The 18,106-nt window shown below is 42.4% G+C and overlaps 1 protein-coding gene across 1 annotated transcript in view; it reads left to right on the forward strand.

Moving 5' to 3' along the window:
* DNER (delta/notch like EGF repeat containing) overlaps positions 1-18,106 on the forward strand; it is a 293,066-nt gene that overhangs the window by 246,007 nt on the left and 28,953 nt on the right. The window contains exons 9-10 of the mRNA XM_069466390.1: positions 6,334-6,456; positions 17,048-17,161. Coding sequence (XP_069322491.1) covers positions 6,334-6,456; positions 17,048-17,161 — 237 coding nt within the window. The remainder of the gene's footprint in view (positions 1-6,333; positions 6,457-17,047; positions 17,162-18,106) is intronic.

The raw sequence follows: 18,106 nt of genomic DNA on the forward strand, positions 1-18,106 counted from the left end.
GGTAGGTGTCTCTCCTCACTCTTCTTTATCCCATTCGTTTGGTGTGACCCAGCCCCAGAGGAACCCAGTGCCTGGTTTTCTCTGTGGGACAGGGCTGGAGAGAGTCTCCCCATGGGCTGAGCTGACTTTAGTCCCACAGTGGCAGACGGTCCCCTCACTACGGCCCAGAAATGCTTTTTCTCTGATGAGTTAACTCTCATTCTTCACACCAACAATTTGAAACCAGTGTGTCCTCAAATCTCAAGTTACTCTCATCTTGTAAAAAGGATGGAGGATCCCTTTCTCAAAAGGGATTTTTGTCTTCTAGGAGACGTACTACAATAATGGGAGACGTTTTTATCATCTAGCTGGGAAGGGTGGTGTCACTGGAACCCAGGGTGTGGAGGGCGGGCTCGCTGCTCAGCATCCTGCAGTACACAGGGCAGCTCCAACAACAGTGATCTGGCCCCAAATATCCATGGGGTTGTGGTCGAGAACTCTGATTCTAGGTGTTAGGGAGCGAATTATGTCCCCCCAGATCCATATGTTGAAGTTCTCTAACCTCCAGTGTCTTTGGAGATGGGTCCTTTAAAGCTGCGGTCCCCAACCCCGGTACTGGTCTGAGGTCTGCTTGGAACCAGGCTGCGTATCACCGCCTGAGCTCCATCCCCCTCCACCAATGTCCATGGAAAAGTTGTCTTCCATGAAACTGGTCCCTGGTGCCAAAAAGGTTGGGGACCGCTGCTTTAAAGAGGTAATTAAGGTTCAGTGAGGTCATGAGGGTGGAGCTCTAGTAAGTAGTACTGGTGTCCTTACAAGAAGAGGAACACACTGGGAGTGCTCACACAGAGAGAGAAGGCCACGTCAGGACACAACGAGAAGGCGGCCTCTGCCAGCCAAGGGGAGACGCCTCAGGAGAACCCAAACCTGCTGGTGCTTTGATTTTGAACTTCCAGCCTCCAGAACTGTGAAAAAATAAGTTTGTGTTGTTTAATGCTATGAGTCCATGGCATTTTGTTATGGTAGCCTTAGCAAACGAACACACTAAGCGATGGGTTTTGGGGACAACATGGGAAAGTAGGAAGCTCATGCAGGATCCACGATGTGGCCTTGGGCAAATTTCTTTGCCTCTCTGACTCTTAATTCCTCGTCCATAAATTGGGACTAGTCATGCCCCTCGCTTTGGGTTTTCACGAGAATTAAACAAGTTAACCCACACAAAGGGCCTGACACAAAGCGGCTGCCACAAACTTGATACTAGACTGGAAGCTCCTCGCAGAAGGAGACCCTGTTATTCAGCTTCATACTCGGGGCACCCAGGAGCTCCTGGAACACCATTTTAAAGGCACATTTTAAAGTGTGTTGAATTAATTAATAGCACTTTGGGAACTATTGTTTGTGCAGCTTTTCCATAACAGATGCTGCAGGCACAGCTGTGAACACTGTAGTTGCAGCCTCTACCTTCAAGCTTATATTCTGGAGGAGGAAGAGAAATGACAATCAAGTAAAGAACTGAGCCGAAAATAGGAAATCAACTGAGTGTTGTGATGAGAAACTGGTGCAAAGAGCTGCTTCACACAACATTGTCAGAAAACTATCTAAAGAAGTGAATTTTGTTTTTTGTTTTTCTTCCTTCCTTCCTCTCTTCCTTTTTTTTTTTTTCTGTTACAAGTGTTCTTTATGGGTGACTTAAAGTTCACTAGAGCTGTTGCTCTTGTGAAATAATTTTCCAAAATGATGAACAACTCTTAGTACAATCTTCTCTCGATTTATCCAGTAGCACATTCCAGGAAAACTCAGTATATCTTAAAACTGTGCTGCACATGTAAGGCAGTTAGGTTTTAGTCTTGGAAAGTTATAAACAGGGTTTTCAGCTACATGAATGTCCAGTGGGACAATGCAAAGTTGTGAAGAATGATGAAGCATTCTTTGTGGTGCAGGAATATCCTGGACATTGCGAGATGTTTCATATCTTTGACCTCCCTCCCCCAACTAAATTTCAGTAGAATCTTCTAATCATTGTGGTAAGAACTCTTCCCACCTCCAATTTCCAAAATATCCTGTAAGAGGCAGTACAACTCCCATGGTTTTGAGGATCTGCTCTGATCTCCTAATCTTCTAATCCAGTTGTCATTCTTGTTATTTGGAGCCTTTGACACTAACCAGCCTTCCTTGACTTCCTTTCCTCCCCTCGGTTCTGTAACACTGCGTCCTTGGGCTTTTCTCTTCTTTTTCACCCAATCCCTGTCCAGTGTCCTGATCTGGCTCCTTGTTCTTCACCTGCCCACCTGTGCGGATCTGACCTCGGTCCTTTCTCTTTTCCCTTCTAGTCTCTTCTTTGATAAAAACTTTAGTACCACCTCTAGGCAACTAGCTCCCAAAGGGCTCTTTCTGTGCCCTTCACACCCATGTTTCCAACTGCCAGCTGGACCTCTGAGTGAGCCCAAGTTAACCATGCCCAAAGTTAAACTGCCTATTTTTCCTTTGGCTGTATCTCTTTGTGTCAATGACATTGTCCACTCGCTCAGCTAAACATGGCGGCCATCTCAACGGCTCCTTCTCGCTCCCTGCATCTGGTTGGTCTCCAGGCTGTGTCAATTCTTAAAGAAGTGATTGGCGCTGATTATTCAGAAGCAAGTCATGCAAGAGCAGTGCTGATAAAATCAGTGCCCTGGAAGGCACTGATCCCACCCTTCTCATCTTTTATTTTGTTTTTTTTAAACAATCTTTGGACTAGCCTATTTTTTTTTTTTTTTCAGACCCTGGGCATACTGCCCTGAGCTAATTTGTTTGCCCGAATTAATTATCAGCAGGGGGTGACAGCCTCATTTTCACAGAAGCCTTCTCTTTTGGAAGGAATGCCTTTTTATTCAAACAGTCCGATTTAGGTTCCTTGGCACTGAGTGTAAAGGGTGCCTTGACATTTCCATAAAGGCATTTAAATGTTACCGTCTCTGAAGAAACAGTTTTAGAATACGAAACCTTTATCTTTTTTTCCCCCAGGGAAGAAAAACATCACCAGCTTAATTATCTCTGTAAAATAACTTCCTCATTTGCTTTTCTTGGTGCTAGTGGAAAAAGATAATGATACTGTTTTCAAAAAACGAGAACAATTATAGGTGATGTCATGAAACTTGCTTTTGATTTTTGCCTATTTAAATAACACCTCAATTTAGAGGTCAAAGATGCATGTAGTGTTATATATTATCTTTCTCTGTTGATTGTTAAAAGATCTGCTAGGAGAGCAAATACAATTGAAAAGATGCTGCTGGTAATTGTTGCTCCACACTAACCTCAAAAAGATTCTTATAATCAGGAGAAAAAGCCAAAAGACACTTAACTCTCTCTATATATGAATATATTTAGTGTGACAAAAAAACATACAACTTGAAATCTACCTTCTTAACAAATTTTTAAGTGCAATATTGTTTACCATATGCACACTGCTGTAGAGTAGATATTTAGAACTTATTCATCTTGCATAATTGAAACTTTTCCCCATTGAACAGTTTCCTGTTCCTCCTCGTTTCTCCCTCCCTGCAGACCCTGGGCAACCATTATTCTACTTTCTTCTTCTATGAGTTTGACTACAGGGTGTCCCAAAAAGTCACCATACATAGGGAAAATGGAAAATTGTAGCTAAATGTGCCTTAGTCACCTATGTATGGCAACTTTTGTGACACCCTGTATTTTGAACACCTCATGTAAGTAGAATCATGCAGTATTTGTCCTTCTGTGACTGGCTTATTTTACCCAGCAAAATGCCCTGAAGGGTCATCCATGTTGTAGCAAATGACAGGATTTCCTTCATTTTTAAGGCTGTATATATAATATTCCACTGTGTGTAGGTAACACATTTTCTTATCCATTCACATGTCGATGAACATTTAGTTTGTTTCCAACTCTTGGCTATTGTGAATAATGTTGCATTGAACATGAAAGTGGTAATATTTGAGATCCTATTTTCAATTCTTTTGGATAAATACTCAGAAGTGGGGTTGCTGAATCATTTGATAGTTCTATTGTTAATTTTTTGAGGAACCTCTGTCTCCCACAGCCGCTGCACCGTTTCACATTCCCACCAATAGTGCACAAGGGATCCAATTTCTCTACATCCTTGCCAACACTTGATATTTTCCGGGTTTGGGTTTTTTTTGTTTTGTTTTTTAATAATTTAACAGATATGATGTGATATCTCATTGTAGTTTCAGTTGGCATCTCCCTGATAATTCGTGATGTTGATTCATGATGTTATTTTCATATACCTGTTGGCCATTTGTATTGTCTTACACCATACATGAAAACCAACTCAAAATAGATTAAAAGCTTAAGTGTAAAACCTGAAACTATGAAACTTCTAGTAGAAAACATAGGGGAAAAACTTCATAACGGTCTTAGCAATGATTTCTTAGCTATGACTTCAAAAACACAGGCAACAAAAGCAAAAACATAAAAGTAGCACCATATCAAACTAAAAAGCTTCTGTACAGCAAAGGAAACAATCCAAGAATGAAAAGGCAACCTACAGAATGGGAGAAAATATTTGCAAACCATATATTTGATAAGGGGTTAATACCCAAAACTCTTGTAAAAAGAAAGATTTTTCTATTTATTCTAGGTCAGGAGTCATCAAACTTGTTCTGTAAAGGGCCAGACAGTAAATGTTCAGGTTTTGCAGGCCATGGGGTCTCTGTTGCACCTCCTCAGTCCACTGTTGTAGTGTGTAAGTAGCCATAGACAATACGCAAATAGATGGGTGTGGCTGTGTCCCAATAAAACTTTATATACAAAAACAGACTGGGATGCATTCGGCCTGTGACCATAGTTTGCTGACCTCTGTTCTAGAGCAGAGTTTACTGACCTGGCTATAGTGGCACTTTTTGCTGGATAGTCTTTTGTCGTGGAGCTGTCCTGGGCATTGCAGGATGCTTAGCAGTAAGTACTGTTTGCTCTACCCCCTGGATGCCAGTAGCAACCCCTTCCCCCCACCTCCTGTTGTGACAACCAAAAATGTCTCTAAACATTTCCAAATGTCCTCTGGGGGACAAAATTGCTGCTAGTTGGAACCTCTTATCTAAATGATTGAAATCATCTAATCTAGTAATAGGAAATAGTTCCCTAAAAGTACAAAAAGTAGGGTCAGATTGAAGAGTTGAAAATCATGGTATATTTGTCTTAGGTAGGTCGAGTTCTCCTCAAAGGGGCCATTATCACAACCTCAATTTGGAAAGCAGTTCAAAACCAACTGAAATGGCAACATCCTTGAAAAGTGCCCTGTTAATAATGCAAATATGAACGTAGCGTACTTTTGTGATGGGCACAGGGAACAAAACAGTTCAACAGCGTTGGCATGGTCTAGTGGGACTTTCTGAGGCCGAGAGTTGGCTGTGAGTTGGAAGGGCTGGGGAAAGCTAGTAGTTCTAATTCTTACTTGGGCAAGTGTTTATTTTTTCTGTTTATCTGCATTCAGAACTAACACAGGGCGATTTTTGAAAGCGCTCATATGTTTTTCATTGTTTGGACAGGGCCAGAGAAAAATGGCCTGATTTCACTGCAAATTGGCAGCAACACATGTTTTTGAAAGTTGAAAACAGCGTAACACTCACGAGTGAATCTCAAAGAATGTTGTCTTCTTGTCCTTTAGAATAAACACCTGTTTTGCAAATGGCAGGGTAAAAGCTATCTTTACCAAGAAATTGTTGTTTTATTTTTTCTTCATTTGTATAATTATATTTTTAATAAATAAAAAATTTAAGTACAATTTAAAATATTATAATGTATATAATCATTTTTTAAACAAGCAACAACAGAAAAGCAAATCTATGTTTCATCAGGGATTTCGGTTAAGCCCTTTGAACTGATTTTCTTTTCTGACTTGAAATGCAAAAAAGAAATACATTAATGCTTTTCTTCTTTAATAAAATTTTCTTTAGTAAAATGTATTTTTCTAATTGCTATGAAGGAAAAGTATGGTTCTTATGCATAGAAGGAGCTGTTTGCTGCTCCCTTGCTATAACCCCTGCCGCGCTCACTGTGTCCCGTGGCCACAGCAGGCACATTCAGTGACCAGGTCTCCCTAGCACAAGAACCGCTGGACACATAATGATGAGACCGTCTGGTGGATAAATGGGATAAAGTTGGGATCATGAAAAAGTGTGGTAAGAACAGGCTCTTTTTTCATAGCCTTCTCTCAAATCCAGGTTTCCAGTTTTCCCCCAAGAGACCCGGCTCCTGAAATCCCGTCTGCCTGGGCCATGCTTTCCGCTGCGTATCCGGCCGCCTTCCTTGCGGGCTGGTCCCTGTGGGTTTTACATGGGACGCGTTTCACAGCAGGCCTTTCTCTCTGTCCCGCAGGCTACCACGGCCTCTACTGCGAGGAGGAGTATAACGAGTGCCTGTCCGCTCCTTGCCTGAATGCTGCCACCTGCAGGGACCTGGTGAACGGCTATGAGTGTGTGTGTCTGACGGAGTACAAAGGTGAGAGAGGCTGCCTGGCCTTCCTGTGCCAGAGTGGCTTAAATGACATCATGGATTTCTCAGATCTATAAACCTCTAATTGGAGCATGAATTTGTTTAGAATAAAAGTCAAACTCTGAAGCTGGGATGATTAATGGGTCCAAGGAGACCAATTTGCCAGTCTCAGGCTTCCTCCAGATAGATTGAAAAATTTCTCTCCTGCCCTTTCCTTCTTCTTGTACCCTCACTCTCCTCTCTGTTGAATGTGTAAGAAGCTGAAAACAGAAAGCAATATGAAGGTGGACTGTCAGACCTAGGGCAGGGCCGCGGCTGCGGAAGATGTGGGAGAGGACAGCCTGTTGCCCTATAAAGCTTGCCACGCAAGGGTAGGACGCCGCGCTTCCTGGGGGAGGAGGCAGGTGGAGTCTCACGTGGTGCCAAATAAGTTAGCTCTCATTAAATGACTCTGTTGGGAGGGAAATGTTAGTTCATTTGGATGGACATATGTCAGTGTCACTCTGGAAAAACAGCTGATGTTGACAGAGTCTTTATAACGTGCAGACCCTGTCCTCCCTCCCAATGTGCATTAGCTCATTAAATACTCCCAGCAACCCCACGAGGTGGACGGTAGCGCTGTCCCTCACAGCCTGCTCAGCACGGCTCCTGAGGCCCTTTCTCCCTGCCTCTCGGTTGGCCTCTGGCCATGATTCGTGGATGGTGTGGCTTCATCGAGCCCAGTCACCCTCAGCGGTGCTGTGCCAGGAGAGTCTGCTTATCAGCTGGCACACACATTTCTCTAAGCCCTAAATTCAGGGCTGAGTTGAGATTTTGTAATGTTTTTGTGGGCTCTATTTATAGCCATTTCACTTAACCTCTTGTTTCCATCATTGCCTACTTGATACCATCCGGCTGCCTGGTGACCTTGCATTGTGACCGCTGTCGCTTCTCTTTGGATACACCCACCTTTATTTGGTGACCTTTTGGACAAGTTTTGAGGCCTTACAGGCTACACTGAGGAACTTGATCAACCCCTGGAAGGAAGGGCTGACGCCAGGCCAAGTCTCTCCTTTATGCCCAGCAGCTCTGGTGCTTCTTTTGGACTGTGCTGCTCATTTAGAACAACTAAACTCCACCGGTTTCCACGAGGGCATGAGAGCTGGCTTCATCCAGCCAGACGTGCTGGCTTCATCCTTGTGGTTTCTCAGTTCCGGGTCTATCGGAGCATTGAGAAAAAGGGAGTTCATTCAATTCTGGAAGGAAGAATAAAGGAGCAACGAATCAGGAGACCTGGGCAGCTTATCCTGATCGTGTCACTGGCTTCCTGCTGAGCCTGGGCAGGTCTCTCAAACTGACTGTCTTACATGTTCTCTATGATGGACAGTGATGCTTACAGAGATTTTGAGATTTGTTCAATAACAGAATTAGTAATGGCAATTGTGCTTCAAAAAATTAAAAATGCCAAAATTCTTTATCATAAATTTTATGAAGCAGATTTCATCTTTATAAATGACAGAATGATTAGCTGGATATATCCTGAATAATGCCTCTTACTTTCTGTCTTTGAACCTTTGCTCCTGCTATCATTACTAAAAATAAAAAATACCATTGCAAATGACTCACTAGTGTCTTTGCAAATTCATAAGACTGTGATCCTAGCCTTTTTCCATTTTCTTCCCTTTTTCTCAATGGGTCTTTCAAAATTTTGCTACTTCCCCCCAACCCCATATTGAATCACTCACTCCTAGAATATAACTGACTTCATCTCTATCTTCAAGGGATAAAAAAAAGAGTTATCATTTATAGACATCTTTGAATTTATCTAATTTTTCACACCCTGAAGCAGTGGTTCTTAAACGTGAACATGCATCAGAATCTCTTGGTAGGCTTTTTAAAACACAGATTACTGGAGGCCACCCTAACAGTGTCTAATTCACTAGGTCTGGGGTGGGACCCAGGAATCTGAATTTCTGGTAAGTTCTCAGATAATACTGATGTGCTGGTCCATGGGCCACCCTTTGAGAACTCTTGCCCTACAAACTTATTTTCAATCACAGCCACTGCAACTTTATTCTTTTCTGTAATAGCTGATCATGTTCTCCCCATCCTACTCAAAGCTAATCCTTTCCTATATGCTCTCGATTCTCCACCCTCCATCTTTCTGAGACCTTTCTCTAGCTGTTACCTTTCTCTCTGCATATCTTCCACCTCTTACTTTCTCCTTGCTCCTTTCCTTCACCACATAAGTATGTTTCTGCAACTCTTCCTCTGAGAAAAAGAAGATTTTAGGAAGATGGCAGCCCACATCAACATTCAACATCCCTGATCCCTCCTGGCTCTCTGCTGGGGATGACCCAAGAAGAGGGGATTTCAAACACATCTGAGGATTTGGGGTCTCAAGAGAAGGGCGCAGGTGTGGGGAGCTTTGCTTACAGCAGGAGTAGGGAATGAGGGTTCCAGGCATTGAGCCCAAAGGACTCCGTCAGCGTATGGAGAAGAAATACACGCTGTGAATGTGCTGCACGTGCCCTCAGGAGGCAGAGGGTCCTGCTGGTCTCACGGGTACTGGCCGCACAGCTGGGCTGAGCTGGTCCTATCATTTTTTTGTGGACCTGAGAAAGCCAAACCGGGAGGTTTCCTTCTACCTTGTGCCTTAGTAGATGACCCAGTTGCTGGCCTGTCCCCCTGGAGGGGGAGTCTCCAGTGTTGTGTGTCTCTCCCCAGATTCCTACCTTCTAGCCCAGCCGGGACAGTGGGCCCGTGCCAGCAACTCAAAGAGGCAGAAAAGTTTTAGGAAATAAAAATAAAATTGCAACAACAACTCTAAACATTCAAGAGAGGAAGTGAAAAAAGTAACATATACTACTCCAAATTGAATTTGGAACAGGAAAGGCAGAAGGGGGAACGATCTCACGATAGACATGGAAATATGAGGAAACAGAAACCACGAGTGAAAAGATAGGAAATGCGGAGCAAAGAGCAGAGAGATCTGTTTCCGTCGGAGCAGTGAATGCTCCAGAAGAAGGAGCACATGGAAATACAACCAGAATCAACTAATTGCTAGAAGGAGCAGTCTGTGAGCCGAAGAAAGTCTCGCTTTCAAGTAGAATGAGCTCGCAGGGCAGCAGAGGGATCAATGCAGGAGAGGATACACACTTTGAGCTTTCCTGGTAAAATTTCTAACTGCAAGGATAAAGAGAAAATTTTATAAGATTCTTCACAGGGAGTACAGGTTACATAAAAAAGAAAGAGCATCAAACCAGCTTTGTCCTGCTTGTCTCTGTAGTGAAGGGAAACAATAGTTGAGCAGTGCTTCAGACTTTTAAGTGGAGAGGTCTGGGAGTAAAAGAATCATTTATACTTGAGGGCAAAAGACAGACATTGCTATACGTTCAAGGATACAGAAAGCATAACACCACACACCTTCTCTAAGAGAATCATTTTAAAAAGTGTGCTCACCATTAAATAGGAACTAAATCAGAATGAAGACACCTGGATGGGGAAAATGGAGAATGGGAAGGAAGTGTGGAGCAGACTTTGTTAATTGCAGGGATAAACATAAATAGATCTGACTGTGAATGGTAATTTCATGGTGAAGGAAAGTCTCTTGAAAAAAAACAGGTATACCTGCCTTATGACTTATCCATTGCTGCATAACAAGGTATTACATGTTAGTGGCTTAAAACAGCACCCTTTTATTATCCAACAGTTTGTAGGTCCAGGCGTGGCTTGATGGATTCCCGGCTCGGGCTCTTACAACGCTGAAGCAAGGTGCTGGCTGGGCTGAGCTCTCATCCGGGGCTCGAATAGTGAAGGAGCAACTTCCAAGTCCCCCCAGGTTATTGGCAGGGTTCATGTCCTTGTGGCTGTAGAATTCTCGGCAGCCAGCTGCTTGATGGCCAGCAACCGTGACAGGGTCCCCGCTGCCTCACGTCTCTAACCTCAGGGCAGGCCTGGACCCTCTTCCTGGTCTCACCTGATTAGCTCAGGCTCTGGGTGAACTCAAAGTGAACTGATTAGAGCCCTTAATTACATCTTTATAAACCTCTAAACTGCCATATGGTCTTAGTTAGAAGCTCATACTAAGGGACGGGAATTACACACGGGTGTGACTCACTGAGGGGGTCACCCCATAGAGTGTCCAACACTCCTGCTCTTAAGGAAAAATTTAAACAACCAGACTAGATTCATATTATTTTACACTCATATTATTTGAATTGGAAGGGGGTGGGGATAGGAAGCATTGGAAGGCACACACATGTGCTAAAGCTTTCATCCCAATGGGCAGGTAAAATGTTTATTTAATTTTAGTGTATCTATGAAGACATTTAGGTTTAGGGTTAAATAAGGCTGCTGAGAACAGGAGGGCAGACCCCATCAATGTAGCAGTAAATGGTAGAACATGTAAGACTGGTGGGGAGCTGGGGGGTTGGGGGGTGGGGAGGGCAGGTAGAAGGAATGAAAAGAGACAGAAGGAGCTAGATCCTGCTCTCCAGGGCAGAGGGAGAGTGAGGGGAGGGGAGAGCCACAAGATCCTGTGCTTTCCTCTCCTTAGGGGGATGGACAGTCTCCCCTCTTTGGAAGCATTTCTGCCAACATTTATTTAGATATAGCATATCTATATACATTTAGGAAACTATCAGATGGGTAGGCGTCAATTCCTAAACTAGTACGTATCTGGAGTTAGCACTTGATTAGGTAATGTGTTATGCGTAGGGTTGACTTTAACTTTTTACTTTACATATGTAGTTTTTAAACGGTGATTTCTACTGTTTTGTGTGTTTAAAAAAAAAAAAACTTAAATAAATACAGCCTCCTGAGAATAAGTGCAAGAGGAAGTCAGGCAATTATAGCTAAGAACATTTTGAAAAAGGAAAGCAGCGAGAGGAAACTTCTTCCGGATATTAGAATGCATTATAATGCCACAGTTATTATGACATTCACACATTGCAGGTGGAAGGATGGACAGGCAATCAAAACTGAAGAATAATCCCCAAACCATTATCTTTAATAATAATGTATGACTCTTAGAGAGGAATTACTATGAATAAGAAAGGAATTCTTTTTAAATAAATGGTGCTAGAAAAATTGGGCTGTGAAACAGAAAAAAAATGCTTATACTTTTAAATAAATTCCATGTGAATAATAATTGAAAACCTCTTCTTTGACTTTGTGTCCTCCTTTACTTACTCCAAGTCTTTTCTTCCTCTTTTTTTTTTTTTTTTTATCAACCAAATTTCCTGAGAGTTGGAACAGACAGCACTGTCTATTTCCTTAATTTTTTTTCTTCTCTTAACACTCTTCTTTTGGGCTCTTGTCCACACCGTTCCACAGAGATGGATTTCAGGAAAACCCATGTGAACTAAGTGAAGACTTTTTGGTGAAATCTGTGATGGCTTCCCTTCCACTGCTGACTCCAGTCCTGCCCCTTTGCCCCCCTGATCTCTGGGCCTCTCCTGAAAATCGCCCTGCTTTGTCTTCCGCAGCTTCCTTCCTGACCTCCTGGCTCTTGCATCCCTGCCCTCACTGAGTCCTTGTACCCTGGACACCATGAATAACATTGGCCCCCCGGGGTTCGGGTCTTGGCCCCATTCTCCGCCCACCCCCAACCTTTGCCCTCATCCGCTCCTGTGGCCATATCCACGGTGTGAAGCGTTGACCCCCAGGTAGAGGTGACTGCTCCCTTCTTGAACTCTGCCAGGGTTTTCTTTATATTGCTACGACAATTATGCTCACCCTTGTATTCAATTCTTTCTGGCTTCAGACTTTCCTCTTCCCTGCACCAAATTATAATCTCCTGCAAGGCAGTGACTGTATAGGTTTTTTTTTTTTCTTTTAATTCGCTGCATCTTCTAATATGGTGGCTTGCACAAAGCAAATGCTCCACAGTTATCTTTACATGAATTAAAACTGCTGTTTAACACACAAATTAAACTTGAGCATTTTCTTGGGATGTACCTTTCCACTGTAGATCGTGAAATTGTTAGAAAGCAAAATGTAGGGAGGGACTCACTGTAACCTCCCTTCAGACATCAAAATTCTGATAGTTCCTTCAAAACCAGTTCAAAGCTAGTTCATGATGGAACTTGTAAGACTTTTGGTTAATGTTTATAACCTCATATTGTCAAAAAGTCAAGGTATATCCCCGTGTCATATTGACTTTTTTTATTTCTAGAAGAACAAATTAAATGATCAATAGTATACTCATTTGAAATGTTTGATGACAAAATTTGGAAAAAAATTCAATTTTTAATTATGAACATAACAATAATAAAAATTTAGAAAAAAGAGAAAATTCAAAATTGCTCCTGGTTTTACAGCATAACACAAAAGCCATAGTAATTTTCCATTCTTTTTTAATATCCATATTTTTATAGTTATAATTTAGTATACCTACAATTTTGTATTGTTCTGCATGTACTTAACAGGATTTTATGTTTGATTTATATATTGTTAGGAAGTCTCACTAGTTTTATTTGAAATGGCTCTGTGATGTTCCCATGAGGGAATATTCATCCATTGCCTTGTTGTTGTATCTGATGTGGAGTTATTATAAATAATTCTGGAGTGAACATCTTTATTTACATAATTTTCATACTTTCTGGATTATTTTTTTAGGGATAGAGTCTCAGAAATGAGATCACCGGATTATAGGTTTGATCATGTTGTACCTACTTGTTTATTTTTAAAGGCTACAGAAATTTTAACTGAAAGGATGAGACCTCGTCCTGTGTTGGATAAAATTATTTCCTTTGCTAGATTCTGCTTAACCAGTGATGAAGAATTTCTGGTTACTTTGTATGCCTGGCCTTTCTCAAGTACTACAGTAGATACAAAAAAGGAGAAGTCAGGGTTTCTTCCTTCTTCATGCTATTATTTAACCAGAAGAGCAGACTGAGTCTGACACACAGAAGAAATAATGAGGCTAAGGTTGAGATGTCAATAGTAATTTCTGAAATGCTTTAGCAAATCTTGAGCTCTGTGGAGGTTGAAATACTGGGAAAGTTTTCATGGAAGAAGTTTGAATAAAATAAAATGATATCTTAAAGTAAATATTAAGCACAAAGAACACTTCCAGTTAATTTTCTTTACCTGGCTTACTTTTCCTGGAGATAAAATAATGATTTTCAGTTTTCAAATATTAAATGTGACTACATTTGTGATGACAACAAAGATTTATAATTGGTGCGCTGCTCTCTGAATCCTTCCTCATTTCAGTGCTGAAATTAACTTATGTAAAGAGCCCTGTTGAAATAGGAATCTTTTCAGAAACATTGCTTCTCTGTCCCTTAATATGAAAAGTATGAATTTTTATTAGTTTTGACTGACTTACAGTTTATTTTTGCTTGAGACTAAACATAAGTTTTGTAATAGTGCGTGCTACGTCCTTTGCCAATGGCTAATGCATGTGTCGTTCCACAGACCTAGCCTGAAGTGTGGACCTGGCTGTCCCTGACAAAATAGGGTGTTTTTGAGGCAGATTTGGAATTTGGAATGGCTTCTCTCCCCTTGGCAATCTCACCTCTGTTTCAGCCAAAGTACACTGGCTGTCGCCCCTCCTGAAAGGACAGGATTCTGGTGTTATAGCCATAATTTCTTCCATGCATTAAGATACGGCTTCTGCTCTATAGGACCTCAGAGATTTGTGGGGGACCAGACAGGAGAGCAGGTAAGTTATGCTTTGGCACAGGAAACTCTGCAACAATGGGAATCCCACTGTGCTCTCTATGCGCAATGGCTGAAGAATGAGGTCTGTCTGGGAGAGTCAAGCTTTCCAGGGAGAGGGGAGAGGGCGTTTGAATGGGGACTGGACAGAGACGTTGAAAAGTGCCAGGTGAAGACTAGGTTGGGGGAGAAGATGGAACAAGGTGTGCTTGTTGAGGGAACAGCCCAAGACTCAGGTCCTGGGGGGTATTGAGGAGGGTGGGAAGGTGGGGCCAGCAGCCACAGGGGGAGGGTTTGACTGGAGGCCTTTTGTCACATGGGTACAATCCATGACTCTATTTTCTGTATGTAGAGTTGCTCAACTCTAATGACAAGCTGAGCAATATGACAAATATTTTTATATAGGGACTATTAATAGCAAGGCTTAGAGTATGGAAGCATGAGTAACCAAAGTGCTCACTGGGGATTTTTGACACCATCTTGCTTCACAGTAACCGTGTTTCCTTCAAGATTAGGTTTTGTCCAGTCTTGCTGCCAGAAACCTCTCACTAGATGCTCACGTGCCCAAATGTCTTATCTTTTGGAAAAGAGAAATAACACGGGATAAAATGATTGCCAAGCCTCCCAACCCAAATACCCAAAAGACTGAAATTTCCTATTATCTTGAGTGTTTTAATCAAATCTATTTTATTGAAGACTTTAAGGTTAATATGCTTAAATATTTAGCCTGGAATTTGCTTTTCAGCCTTGTTTGGAAAATGCTCCTGCTTTTCAACTAGGAAAATAGATAGATAAATAAATATGCAGTAATTTGCGTGTTACTGTGTTAGTTATTGGCTACTGTATTACTAGAAACCCAGTGGAGATCATTTGATTCCTTTTACTTTAGGTCTAATGGCAATGTTTTTTAGGCCTCGGACATCGCTGAACTTAGGTAGTGGCTATATTTCCCGTTATAATTGAAAACCTTTTTTTGTCACCTGGTTCTCACTGGTCAGCCTAGTAGGAACTTGTAAACATGCAAATCTTTGTTTTGTGATAAATATTTTGAAGCAGGAAGGGCTCTCGTGCATTTTATTCTTTCAGTTGAGCCCATGCTACTTGGTAATCCGTGGGAAAATAAAAACAGACACTTCTGGAAAAGAGGCCGTACACACCCAGGTGAAGGAGAATTACCAGATTCAGGCTAATCTTTGAATTAGTTTGATCTTTTGTATTAACATGCATCCTAGGTTTGTTAGGAATGATAAAAGCCAGGGAAGCTCATTCAAGGCCCTGATCGTAGAGAAGAAGCCAGGATGCCGTATCCCACCATATCCCACCAGGCACGAGGCAGTGGGATCGAGGTAGTGGTCTCAGAAGGAAAAGCAAGGCAAAGACCTGCGAGTCGCTTCAGAAAGTATCCGGCAGAGTGTCGCTGACAGCTTGGATATGAGGGGCAAAGGGTGAAAAGGAATTAAAGACCATTCATTCTGAAATGGCTTACCTGGCTCAGATAAGTCCTTGATGTGAATATGGACAGGAAGTTCTGTTTCTTTTTTCTCTAACTTCCTTTCCCGCTTCCTAAGCCCTATTTCTTAAGGCATTGAAAAAGAAGTGAGAGAAAAGCCAGCAAGGATCATTTCAGAGCCTAAATGATGAGTCATTGGGTGTGGCGGTCCCTTGCACAGTACCAGCTAAGAAATGAAGTGGAGAGAGCATTAAGTTAAATACCATTCGGTGACTGTGTGCTTTATGCTTTTCTCGAGGCTGTCGGGAAGGGTGGAAATAACGTTATGTACTTTCTTATCCAGGATAAAATGTAGTTTATCTTCCTCTCTAAAGATTGGGGGGTGGGGGCAGGGGATGGGGAGAGACAGCGATTCATTCATGCATCTCAGTACCCCAGTGTGCCGCCAGCAGATATCCCACCTTTCAAATAGCATCGGGTTTGTAAAGGTTTTTATAAAGTTATAAAATAATATATACTCATAAAAAATGCCAATGATGTAGAGGGACACAGATGGGAAAGTCGGAGTAATCTATTCCCCTGAAAGTGGTTCAGCTCCACTTCAGGCATTTGCATACATGCGTGCACACATATAATTTTTAACACAGATGGGAAACTTGCTGTTTTTACTCACAGATTTTTTTAATGCCTTTTCTTTGTTAAGTAAGTGTTGAGCTCCAGAGAATTTTGTGTACGTCCGTGGCCAGTCTGAGCTCACTCTCAGCAAACCAGCAAACCAGCAAACATAGACTCTGGATTCAGAATTCCAGCGGGTTCAAATCCCAGCTCCTTCGTCTACCAGCCTTTGGTCTTGGATTCTTTCCTCAGTTTCCTCATCTGTAAAATGGGGGCATAAGGGTATTTGTTTCGCAGCGTTGTTGTGAGGCATGAGTTAGATCTAAAGCACAGAGTGGGGACCTAGAGCGTGTTATGTGCACAACAGCTTTAGCGTGTGCTGAGCCGATCATGTCTTTGAGAATGAAATCTAAGTGTAGAGCAGCTCTCTCTCTCCCTCCTGCAGTTCTCCAAAGTAGAACTGGGACTCATTTAAATATCTGATTCCAAATCTGCACCTTCTGGATGCTGTTATCAATTATTTTGATATTTTATTAAGGCCATCTAGCTATTTTCTGTTTCTTTTGGAGCCTTAGAGAGCATGTTATTGATTAATTTTATCTTTCAGGCTTTTAACTTTTTGTTCCCAAGGCTTTGGGAGAAGTACAGTTAAAAGACTTTTTGGTGGGACCAATGGGCAGGGATTGAATTTGTTATTTTCTCATAAGGCATGTTTTTAACAACAATCTCCAGTCACGAGTGGGCACGTGCACACACACGCGTGCGTTCACACCAGGAAGAATCTCCTCCTTCATCGTCCTAGGCTGTTCAAACACTTTGCTTTTAAAGGCCATGGGAGCTGGAGATTCCTTGATGAGTCACCCTGTTTTGCCTGTTTCTCCACAGGAACACACTGTGAGTTGTACAAGGATCCCTGTGCCAATGTCAGCTGCCTGAACGGAGCCACCTGTGACAGCGAAGGCCTGAATGGCACATGCATCTGTGCGCCAGGATTTACAGGCAAGTAACACATGAAATGAGTTCTCAAATTTACCCCCAAATCCCTGAGATTGCAGACGTGAGAAAACCCCAAATCCTCCATGAGTAAAGTATTGCAAAACACGAATATAGTTGCAAAATGTAATGAGGCATTGCTTGGATGAAAACAATTGACTGTGTTGTCATGAAATGAGGCTCTTCTGAAATCAGCGTTTGGTGCTTAAACTTGCTGAGACTGTCATTGCTGTACATTTCTGGGGCTGTGGCTTTGGAACATGAGAAATGAGCCGTTACATGAACACCTGAAAAGTCTAAGTGCTAGTGAAAGTCAGGAGGGAAAAGAAGGATCAAAATGTGTCCTCTACAGAAGCTGCTTTCGGCGACCACATTTATTTTTACTGAAAGACATAAAAGTGACAGGATTTTGAAAACTGCAGAAAACTGGTGGTAGGAAGGTAGGGGGAGATACTCCAGGTGCAGGGTCTGTTGGTAGTGACAGTGCAGACCCCACAGCAGCAGGTGGGCAGAGCGGGGTGGACAGGGCTGGCTTCACCAGGTGTCTGGGTGACCACTGAACACTGTGCGTGAGGAGCCACTTCTAGGCGAGGGGTCCGATCTGACTTGGAGTCCTTCTAAGTCTCCCCCTTGTGAGCTTCTGGGAGTTTGTGAATCTCTGAAAATAGACGTGAAATGTTCTATGGATGTGTATGTGCTGAGCGGAGCCTCTCCAATTTTCATTAGATTTTCAAAGGGAAGTCTAAACCACTGGAATAGAAAACGTTCCATCCTTTTCTTTTCCAACAGAACCCAGGAGTCCTGACATTTAGAGAGTAGGACAAAGTCTACAAGGGCTGTCCGGAAAGTATCCAGCCAAACAGAGTCATTTAGTGTATTAACGATGGCTGGACACTTTCCGGACAGCCCTCGTATGTTTTCAGAGCTCTGCTCAACTAACCAAAGCACCAG

Source organism: Eulemur rufifrons, chromosome 1 (genome assembly GCF_041146395.1).
Source record: "Eulemur rufifrons isolate Redbay chromosome 1, OSU_ERuf_1, whole genome shotgun sequence".
Classification (NCBI taxonomy): domain Eukaryota; kingdom Metazoa; phylum Chordata; class Mammalia; order Primates; family Lemuridae; genus Eulemur; species Eulemur rufifrons.